Raw genomic sequence first — 11,760 nt, 5'->3', positions numbered from 1 at the left:
GTGGTGGTGATTGCACAACTTTTAAATATATTTAAGCCATTGAATTGTACATTAATTAAATGCCAATAAAACTTTTTGAAAACTTAGTATGAGTACTAAATATACTAACACAAAAATATGTATAGGCAAGAAAAGTTAGACTCGAAGAGTAGATGAATATATCAAGTTTATATATTAATATTTGATAACTAATAGAACCACAGTTCCCTTTCTTTTTTAAAAAAACAGTTTTATTGGCATATAATCCACAAATGATAGTTTAATCATATTAAAAGGGTTTTAGTTATCACAATCAATTTTAGAACATGTTCTTTTTTGTACTCATTGTTATTAGCTCCCCATCTCCCCCAACCACCAATCTGCCATGCCCCCAAGAAACCATTAATCCACTTGCTGTCTCTATAGATTTACCAATGCTGGATTTCATATACAGAAAAACATCCAAAGAAAGCTAACAGTAATAACAAAGTAAAAAAGAAAAACCTCAAGCGAAAGAGAGCAGAAAATATTAAAACTAGAACTAGGATATTTAAAATGGGTCAGAAGGGAGATCAAAGGATAAGGTTAAATTTTAACCAGCTGCATCTGCAGTAATCCACTTTCATAAAGTTCTCGTTTGAAAAGAAAGAACTGTGATGACTGTTTGTACTTTGTAGCAAATTGCTGATTTTATGCTTAAAAGGCATCCTTTTGAGTCTATAACAGTGCTTCTCAAAGTGCCCTTTTCTGAAACATGCCCCCTCCCCTCCCCCAGCATCACCTGAGAGCTTACTAGAAATACAAATTCTCAAGTCCCATTTTGATCTTCTGAGTCAGACTCTTGGGCCTAATAATCCGTTTTACTAAGCCATCCAGGTGATTGCTACCCTTTATAAGTTTGAGAACTATTGGTCTGTATGCTTTTTAATAATTTTTAAAGTATACTGTTTTAAATTGTTAGAATAACGCGGGCTCTGTTATAAGCTCTAAGTAAGAACATTAGCACTGGAATTGACTGTGCTTACATAAGGGCTTACCAAGTTCTCTCTGACATTTTATCTCTGTCTATAAAATAATAATAGAATAGAAAGTGGTTTGGGAGGTATATTTATAAAGAATTAGGGAGCAGCTTTTTTTGGTTTTTGGTTTTATATATTGGAGTTCCCCATAAGATTTTTATTTTATTAAATAAAGGGACCCTATCAGTTAAAAACATGGGAATCATCTTTAATTTGTCTGCTCATTTTCCACATTCAAAAATACTCTGATATGAAAAAAAACAATTCATTCGATTAGAAGGTACATTATTTTCTTCCTATCTGCAGCTCAAGTCATATGATAGTTTTTTATCTGTAAAGTAAGACTAATTGCTGTAGTATTGTTTCAAGGTTAACTCGTTGAATGTATAAGAATGGATTTATTTACAATAAATTTGGGAGCCCACTTTGACTTTATATTTCCACAATTCATAAGTTTGCTTATTTTATCCATAGTTTTGATGTTTCTTTGCTGTGATACATTAGAGGTTTGAGACATTGGCAGTATATATATTCATAAGTGCCGTCTTGACTCTGCCCCTTTTAGAAACATCTATTTTAAGTTCATGTTGAAATCATGCAGTCTCCTGATGACAGCCTTGCTGTGGAAATTTCTGTGTCTTGTGCTCTGATGGGGGAGACTTCTTTGTTAGATGTTTACTTTATTTACATACTAAAGTATTTTTCCACCCCAGAGCATTTGATCATCCATATGTGGTAGTTTATACAATGCCACATAACAGTTCCTGCTGTACTTGAACAATGTGATCCCATTGTCTCTTCAGACTTTACGCAGTAGTGAACCCCTTTGGGATTAAGACCTCGGCTACTAACCCAGGGGGTGGCTATTGGAATCTACACAGGCACCTTAGAAAAAATCCTGCTGTCTACATCTGAAAGTTCACTCCCCCAAACCTCACTGTCACTGAGTCAGTGCCAACTCATAGAGACCCTATAGGACAGGGTGCCCTGTGGCTTTGTGAGACTCTGTAATTCTTTGTAATTCTTTGCAGGAGTAGGAAGCCTTGTTGATCTGGCTTAGCTGATCTGGCTTCAAACTGCTGACCTTGTGTTTAGCAGCCAAGATGTAACTTAGAATGCCACCAGGACTCCTCCTCTTAGCCACTATAGTTGACACAAAAAGTCCTAAAAGTCAAAGTGAAGGATCCCTAAAAAGAGAAACAAACTATATTAAGGAATTATCATTTGATTTTAACTTAATATAAGTTCATTTTGCCACTTATGTACAGTAACGCCAGAACTTTTTAATGGGCCTGTGATTTGAGTTTCATATCTTCCACATTCATAAATGATGCCATAATACCTCCTATATGATTTCCAGCTTAATTTTCTTTAAGACAGAGCAAGTTTATAGATATCTTATTAACAGTATGAGTACAGAATTCTGCTAGCTTTTTATAATTTTCTTCCTGCCCCACTCCACAACGTTTTCTATTTATCTTGGTCACACCTAATTTGATTGCAGGCTCTAACAACTTTCCTTTATTGCATTTTATAAAGCAGTCACCATAGTGTTCATAGAAACAACAATCTTCTTTTAGTGTTAAATTCCAGTTATACCTAATAGTTTGTTTAATTATGTAAAATACAGTACAAGTAAAATTGACCTCAACAGGTTTGAGCACAAATAGTGACTTTAAAAATACAACTCAACTGGTAGGAGCAGAAATGCATCAGTGCATTGGAGCAAGCACTAGGCAAGAGCATGCTGCCTGCAGAGCATTTGTTAGCTTGTTCACCCAAGGCATGGAGAGCATTGCCTAACCTGAGAAAACAATTTTGAAGGTTACTTGAAAGAGTGCTTTTATTTTGCTGTAGAGTCTTTTTTTCCACAACACTGATATCACCTAACTTTTGAAGGATATGCCATTTAATGTAGTTAATTTTTCTCCTGAGTGATTCTTACTGTTTCAAGGTTATGTACTTGTAGATTTCTAATGCCTGTTTGCATTTCCATCTGAACTATTTATTTCCATTAAATTCATAGCTTGAAATCCTGAGGGCTTTGTTATCGCTGAGCATTTTGGAATTGGAATGCCCTATGGTGCTATTTCAAGAAGCCCTGGTGGTGTGTAGTAGCTTATGTGTTGGGCTGGTAACTGAAAGACCAGCAGTTCGAACCCTCCAGCCACTCCAAGGAGACAGATCAAGCCTTTCTATTCCCGTCATATTTGCAGCCTCAGAAACCCACGAGGGCAGTTCTACTTGGCCCCATAGGGTCACTGTGAGGTGGAACTGACTCAGTGACCATGCGTGATGGTGGCATTTCATTTTTTTAAAGCACTACTTCTATTTAAGTTTCATGACATTTTTTTTAATAAAAGAGAAACTAAATAGATACATGAAAATATGTTTTAAACCATCTTCTGGGAATTTCTTTCCACCCAGTGGCAATAGATGCCTGAAAGAATCACAAATCTGAGAGTCCGATCATTGAAAAATATTTTCAATTCTGAAAGCAAAAGAAAATGGTTTTATTTTCTAAAAAAATAACCCTCGTTGTCACGGAGTCAACTCTCACTCATACCAACCCTATAAGGCAAAGTAGAACTGCCCCTGTGGGTTTCTGAGGCTGTAAATCTTCACAAAAGTTAAAAACCACCTCTTTCTCCCTCAGCTGGTGGTTGTGATTGCTGACCTTGCAGTTAGCCACCCAACGCATAACCCACTGTGCCAATAAACTATCTGTATTAGGTATTGCATAATCTTACCTCTGATCTTCACAAAAACTCTTTTTCAGATAAAGGTACTAAGACTCAAAGACTAGATGCCTTCCGAATCATATTTTTGTTAGTAAGTGGAAGGTTGGTATTTGAGCCCCTAGATCTATGCGACATCCAGAGCATTTGAAATAGTTACTGTGGATCTATCTAAATGGTACTTGGTAGGTTTGAGAATAATTTACCGTATATACTTGTGTATAAGCTGAGTTTTTCAGCACATTTTAATGCAGTTTTTGTGGTAAAATTAGGTGCCTTGTCTGATATTCAGGTCGGCTTATACTTGAGTAATATGGTACCTATCCTGCTCTAAAGATGTTAGCCTCTATTATTTTTATTATTAATATTTTCTAGGTACTTTGCTAAATACTTCTAAAGCATGTTAAGATCATTTAGTCCTCATTAACAATACTACAAGAGTTGGTATTAACTTATTTTTAAATCATTTTATTGGGAGGCTCTTACAAATTTTGTAACAATCCATCATCCAGTTGTATTAAGCATACTTGTACATATGTTGCCATCAGCATTTCCAAAACGTTTTCTTTCTATTTGAGCCCTTGGTATCAGCTCCTCTTTTTTCCCCTCCCTCCCCCACTCTCCCACCCTCGTGAATCCTTGGTCAATTATATATGATGCTTCATTGGTGCTGTACTGCACCCTGGTTGAATTGTCCCTTCCTTGTAACCCTTTTGTAGGGGGATGCCCAATTGTCTACAGACAGGCTTTGAGTCTCCACTCCAACCCTCCCAATTCACATCAATATAATTGTTTGTTTTTGATCTTTTGATACCTGATCCTGTGTCGACACCTCATGACCACACAGACTGGTGTGGTTATTTCCATGTGGGTGTATTTGCTTCCCTGCTAGATGGCTGCTTGTTTAACTTCAAGCCTTTAAGACCCCAGACACTGTATCTTTTGAAAACTAGGCACCATCCATCCACTTTCTTCACCATATTTGCTCATGCACCCATTTTGTCTTCAGCGATCATATAAGGAAGGTAAGTATCAAAGAGTGCCAGGTTATTAGAACAAAGTGTGCTTGTGTTTAAGGAAGCCTTGAGTAGGACCCCAAATTCCACCTGCTATCTTAATACTTAACATATAAATATATGGACATTGGCCTTTATCCCTTTCATTATAAATTAATATATTTACATATATACATGCCTGTAGGTATACCTCTATAAATAGCTTTCACCTCCTACTTCTTTCCTCTTATTTCCTTTCACCTTCCTCCAGTCCCACTATCACACTCACTCTCCATTCGGCTCTCAGTAATTCCTCTTGGATGCACTGCACTTGGTCAAACCCCAGCAGGCATTATACCCACTCCTTGCCATCAATTTTAGATCTCTTGTTCCCTTATCCCTGAGTTGGTTTCATGTCATATGAAATAACAGAATTTAAGATAGATTGTCATGTATCCTAATTAAAGTTAAGCATCTAATAAGTGGCAGAGATTAGATGCACAAGATTTTGTAAGATAAATTATATTAGGTTATAATGATGTAGTGGTAGAAAGGGATGTTTTTGAATTGACGGGGAAGGTAGCTCAAGACTTACGGAGACAACAACTAGCGTGAATTATGTGCTGGGAGTGCAAAGTCATGACCCCTAGCATCTTCCGAAATATAATGCTAGATGAGGCCAATAAGTCTTCATAAATCTCTTGAGCAAATCACAGATAATACATGAACTCAGTGGGATAATAGAAATCACCCCCATGCCTCCTAAACAATGGCAGTTTTCTAACTTAGAGAAGAAGCAGAGAAAAGTGTGCATTGTAATCTGCAAGAAGAATGTAGGCAGTATGTATAGAGAAACCTATGAGGTAGGTGGGGTGTATAGAGAGAGAAAATCACAATCTCACTTGTTAAAGTTCAGAAGAAGAGAACTAGTGTTGGCCATGATTTTCCTGAGATTATGTATTCCTATGTTGGAAGAACAAACATCTCGTGGAGGAATACAACAAGAATGCTCCTTAGAAGCAAAGATGGCAAGACTTCACCTTTCATAAATGTTTCAGGAGACACCAGTCCCTGCAAAAGAACGCCGTGCTTGATAGAGAGTCAGTGACACAGAAGGCCTTCAACTCGATGGATGGGCACAGTGGCTGCAATAATGGCCTCAAACAACAATCGAGGCTGGCTCAGGACCAGACAGTTTTGTTGTGTTGCACGCAGGCTTGCTGTGCATTTGAACCAACTGGTCTGCAGCAAACAACAGCAGCGTTTGACCATGTACTCCTGTGAAATCAGAATCCTTGTTTTCTTAAAAACTTGTAAATTTATTCAAAATTAATTGGACTTGGTTTAAAGTTATATATAAATTTGCAAGTATGTGTGTTTTCTGTTTGGTTAAACAAAAAACCCTTGCTGATTTGTTTTTTTATACAAGGGCATAATCCTGAAAAAATAACTTCTTAAAAGCACATTCCCTTTTCATACTTAGAATTCTTTATGTTCCATAAACAGAAATAAGAGGAAAATGAAGGAAGTAAGGTGAAATAAATCTGGCAAGATCTCAAAAATTGATTGGTATGTAAAGAATTCGTTAGTTTTAACATTTTTATAAAGGATAGTGTTAAAAACACAACTGTAATGTCTTAATGTTCTCTGATTTACTTATTTGCCTTCTAATATCCATCGCAATGGCTACATAGAAACTCACAGAAAAAATTCATGATTAAAGGGTATGTTAGTCCGTGTAGACTAGAGAAACAAACCCAGGGAGACTCATGTGTATAAGAAAGAACTTTATATCAAAGAATAATTTTATATTAAGAAAACATCCCAGCTTAGTCCAGTTCAAGTCCATTAGTCTGATATTAGCCCGTATGTCCGATACTAGTCTATAAATTCCTTTTCAGACTCAGGCAACACATGCAATGACATGAAAGCAGGAAGATCACAGACAAGTGGATGGAAAGTCTTGTGGATCCAGTGGCAGAAGCATCTCCACGCTGGTGTGGGTCTCCACGTGGCTCCTCCAGCTCCAGGGCTCTGGCTCCATCAGTATAGCCCCATCTGACTTGACATCAGGAATGTCTTGCAACAAGTGTGTGTCGCACCTCCAGGAAGGAAGATGGGAGTTCCCAGGAGTAGGCCATGCCTACTCCCAGGAGTAGGCCATGCCTCCTCAGGAGTAGGCCATGCCCACACAGAGGTTTCATTGGCTGTGACCTGATTGACAGGCTAGACTCCACCCCTTCGCAAGTTGACAGATTATGTAACTGCCACAGAGGGGTTATTAAGTAGGTTAATAAATTGTAATGTCAGTGAGAAATGCTCAGGGTAATTGTTTACCAGGACATTTACACAGTTTCAGGTCTGTTAGCAAATGCCTAAAGGGACATACCACTCTGCTGTAAGCCTTAAGCCTCAGGTACTCAGCTCAAGCACCCTGGTGCAGCAAACCCAGCCCCATGAATTAAGTGTCTAGAAGCACTGTACTCCAGTAAGCCTCAAACCCAAAGCACTCAGCTCAGCCCAGCTTCCCCTTTAGAGAACCAAGAGGCACCCTACTCCACAAGCCCGCCTCCTGCACAAAAACGCATCTTAGGGTTGGGAAGTCCATCTCTCTGTTCTATGTTCTGCTGCTGCTCCTCGGTTAGTATAGCTGTCATCAGGACCCAGGAGATTCGCTGCATAGGGATCTCTGCTACAAAAGATGTACTCCACTCCTGGTTTTCGCTAGTAAGGAAACCCATCCTGCATCTCAGAGGGCTCATCTTTTTTTACATAGCAGGATGGCACTCTAGGAAATCCTATTCACAATTACTCACAAGCGAATCCTAGCATCTTCTTCCCACCTTCTTACTAAACCCATGCAGGGAAAGTGCGTACGGGGAGTTTGAGACTAGGGCTAGAAAGAGCCACATTAAATAATTCACTGTCCCTGGTACAACAGAGAAGAAATAACCATGTACACTTTAGCATTAAATAAAAATACTCTAACCAATAAATTTTAATTGTAATACAACTTTTCTGATACTTCACTTTAAAAAAAGAACATTGACAAAGCACAAAAGGAGGGATTTATACAAATTATTTTAAATAGCTTTAAACATCCTCTGCACCAGTGGCTCCCACATGTGAATCTCGTATTGATCCTAGAACTGGTACTCCAGGAATGGGTTTTAGCGGACCTTGCAGGTTAGCACAGACTGGAAAGAAAGGCTTAGAAATGAATCGGCCAGAATCTTAGATCACAACAGAATATTGTCTGGCTTATCGGACTCACCATCATGAGGGACCAGTGACGAGAGACGGGCCAATGCAGTGAGGGACACCCTCAGTGAGCTTACTGGCGCCCGAGCCACACGGTAGACTGGAACATGCGCGGTCAGGGAGGGCATCAGGACAAGGCAGTTTCGGTTATCCTGGGAGCTGCATCTTTCTGTCTCCTGTATGATTAACAAAACACAAGTTAGCTTACCAACCACGTTTTATAAGTGATGGTGGGTTTTACTATTGAGCTCATTGTGGTTTTTACATGTGTGTAACATGATACATGTTTTCTTATGCTTTGGTACTAAGATTATATTAAGGAAATCTCTGAATTATGTTGAGAGTAACTGAAGGTTAAGGACCATTACCCCACTCACGGTGTTTTTTGCTGTGTATGTGTTCATGTTTGTTCCCAGGGGTTGGTGTGTGCTGGATTGGCTGACATGGCCAGACCTGCAGAAAAACTCAGCACAGCTCAATCTGCTGTTTTGATGGCTACAGGTAAAGTACATGATTGTCATCCATGTTCCATGTAGAACATTCCTTATTTTGTTTTATATAAATTTATTTAATATTTATAACAGATACAAATGGACAATGTTATCTCTAGGAAGTTACTGGATTGTGGATGGAGAAGGACTAGAAAGTTATACTGAATGTCTACATGGAGTTTTGTTTTTTTATGTTTTTCCCACCCATAAGTATGTGTTTATAAGTAAATGTTACTATTCAGTTGCTCTGTAAAGGTTCCCTTTAATATAATAACTGACTATTTTGTATAACACTGGATTTTTTGAAGACTCAGCATTGCATTTCTGGGTCATATTACGGTCATGTTCTCATTTATAATGAGTTTAATATATTAACTCTTCAAATGATATACTGCAGCAGTACCTTTACTTTTACATTTTGTTTGTTTGTTTAAACAGGATTTATTTGGTCAAGGTACTCACTTGTCATTATTCCAAAAAACTGGAGTCTGTTTGCTGTTAACTTCTTTGTGGGAGCTGCGGGATCCTCTCAGCTCTTTCGTATTTGGAGGTAAGCTGGCCAGAAGTTTTAGAAATAACTGCTTCAGCAGATGCCGAGATGAGATTTTTAAAGAAAAGATCATTGTGCCATTCTCAAACATGAATGGTCTTGATTCAGAAAAAGCATGTGTAGACAGACCTGGATGTGTACAAATAAGTTACATTTTCATTGTCACCACCTAAAAGTTGGAAGAGATTTATTCTGTTTATTCATCTCTTAGTGTCATAGCTTTTAAGTTTTATACTGATTTGAATTCTTGAGGAATATGCCCTCCCAATTCTTCAAAGTATTAAAACTTTTACAACGGTAAACACTGTTCAGCCAGTTTTGTTTCCTGCAGCCTCGAGGCTAAGTGTGCCTGGAATCAAAACAAAGGAACAATAGAGTCTGTTCACGGCCTCTGCTCAAATGTTCTTCATTTGTGCACCACAACTTTGCCTTCTACAAGCTGGGGAAGTGACGCAGCTGTTAATGAGAGAGTGTCTCCTTGATGACCTAGCTGTCACTTAACTGAACTACTAATAAAGACTGCTAGAAATTTGCCAATAACAACTTTTTAAAATAAAATTTTTCCTCACCATCTATTCATTTCATTTTATTCCATTTAAAATAATTCTTTTTAAATGTCTTTGAAAAAATTTCAAACGTCTTTTTAGTTATCTTGACAGAAGAATTTGTGGCTTAATTTTTGTTTTAAATAAAATTAGACTTTTTAGATTAGCAGAATATTAAAAACAAAACCAAACTCACTGCCATTGAGTTCGTGCTGACTCATAACAACCTTACAGCTGGGTAGAACTGCCCCTGAGTGTCCGAGACTGTAATTGTTTACAGGAGTAGAAAGCCTGGTGTTCCTTCTAAGGTGTCTGGTGGTTTTGAACTGCTTACTTTGTGGATTGCATCTTAACACATAACCACTGAGCCATCAGGGTTTCTCTAGCAGAATATTGCTTCTTAAATTGTAATTCAATTTTATTTTTTATTTATTTCCTTTATATTTTATAGCATCATAGATGTTTCCTTGAAATATAGTTTTTCTTGATGTTAAGGTACTTTTTATTAAGCCTCATTTATAAATGCTTGAGTGCTTGTGTTTTACGAATATTTTAAAGTATTTCCCATGGGAAGATACCTCAACTTACCCATCATCTGGGGCTGTCATTTTCACTCTTTAATCTCAAGATGTCCTTAACATGCAGAGCAGGTGGTAAAGACTTAGAGGGTAGGTGTTTCGAGAGCAGAGGAGGGCCTGCTAGCCTTCTCATGCTCCCACGTGAGCCGTAGTTGACTGCTGCCCCACAAAGCAGCTAGTCCGATTTCCTTAATCTGCTCTTGATAGCTTTCAGCCCTTAGTTTTAGAAATGGTAATCTAATAGAAAATTTGTTGAACAGTGTATAAACTAGTTTTCCTACTCTATCAATGTTTCTGTCTTTTATACTTTCTATTATGCATGATAAAGTGAGATTTAAATGTATAGTTTTATAATATTGAAAATGATACTTAGGGTGAAACCACTTGTGTAGTTCAAGAATGAAAATATTCCTTTAACGTGATTGTTATAAGTGATAGCATGTTATAAGTTGCATAGCATGACCATATCAATGTCACTAAGTTGTACATGTAAAAAAAAAGTTAGATTAGCAAATGTTCTATCATCTAATACACTTACCATAATAGTAATAATACTTTTGTGTATGTCATTTAAGCTGAAAAACTTTTGGGGAGTTGGAATCTTGTTCAAAGCACAAGCCAGGTGCAGATGAACTCTTTGATTGGACTGCCTTTTGCCTGTTCTACCTAAGGTCCTGGGAAGATAGTATTTCCAACTACCTCACTTTCTGACCTGACTTTCCATTCTTGTCTGAACCATATATTTACCTTATGAGTGATTGTTTTTCTCTCTTTTTTCTTTATAGATATAACCAAGAACTAAAAGCAAACAAATCAAAGAGTACCTGATTACCTGCACAATCTAGTTGTGGACATAACCACTGGGACCTAGTTGGATTTACTATTTGGTTATTGTTTAGGTGATGCTAAACCATGTTGACGTTTGGAAGATAAAAATAAACTAACTGTAACTGGTAACTGGTGCTTGATTCAACAGAAAAATAAAGCAAACTTTTAATAACAGTTATTCTCTTAACATATGACTTGAAGAACATAGCAATGGATGTTAGCAGCATTCACTCCACATTTGCTCCTGACATGAGACTTCTTCATACATGCCTCTAATCACCCTCTGTTCTGTTCAGCCAGCCAAAGTGTGTGTAAAAAAGTGCACATAGTTGAAGGGGGGTGGTAAGAGTAGAAAGGCTGCATGTCTTGTTTTCAGCCACGGTAGGGAGGGCAAGTCACTGTAAATGGAAGGACTACAGCTGAGCCGAGTGGGGAGTGGGGAGTGGATGGCTAGCAAAATGGCCTCACACTAATTTAATATATTTTACCTTGAAGCATTTTGAAGTGAATTCATTTTTCATATTGTGTGACATTCTTTTACAGCCACAAAATAACAAGGGGTTTGTTTCTAAAAATTTTAACTGTACTCGGGAATTGATAAAATGTAGCAGAATGTACCCTAAAATGAAACGGTTGTTTATATAGACATTTATGGCTTTGGGCTACTTAGGAAAGTACCTAGCAGAATGCCTAGGATGCACGGAAGCTTTTTGTAATTGTTAAAGCCAAGTAAGGTGAGACTGGATGTAGATTACACCATTTTAAAAATAATCTAT

General features: G+C 37.7%; 1 protein-coding gene across 1 annotated transcript in view; it reads left to right on the top strand.

Moving 5' to 3' along the window:
* The window catches only part of MPC2 (mitochondrial pyruvate carrier 2), a 31,305-nt gene extending 20,147 nt beyond the window's left edge, over positions 1 to 11,158 (top strand). Inside the window, exons 3-5 of the mRNA XM_004706749.2 lie at positions 8,409 to 8,493; positions 8,922 to 9,033; positions 10,942 to 11,158. Coding sequence (XP_004706806.1) covers positions 8,409 to 8,493; positions 8,922 to 9,033; positions 10,942 to 10,984 — 240 coding nt within the window. The 3' untranslated portion in view covers positions 10,985 to 11,158. The remainder of the gene's footprint in view (positions 1 to 8,408; positions 8,494 to 8,921; positions 9,034 to 10,941) is intronic.
* Positions 11,159 to 11,760: the final 602 nt, after the last annotated feature.

The sequence above is a fragment of the Echinops telfairi genome, unplaced genomic scaffold (genome assembly GCF_000313985.2).
Source record: "Echinops telfairi isolate 266 unplaced genomic scaffold, ASM31398v2 ScPeMD7_7424;HRSCAF=8462, whole genome shotgun sequence".
Lineage (NCBI taxonomy): Eukaryota > Metazoa > Chordata > Mammalia > Afrosoricida > Tenrecidae > Echinops > Echinops telfairi.
This window is presented reverse-complemented; position numbering and strand designations above follow the sequence as displayed.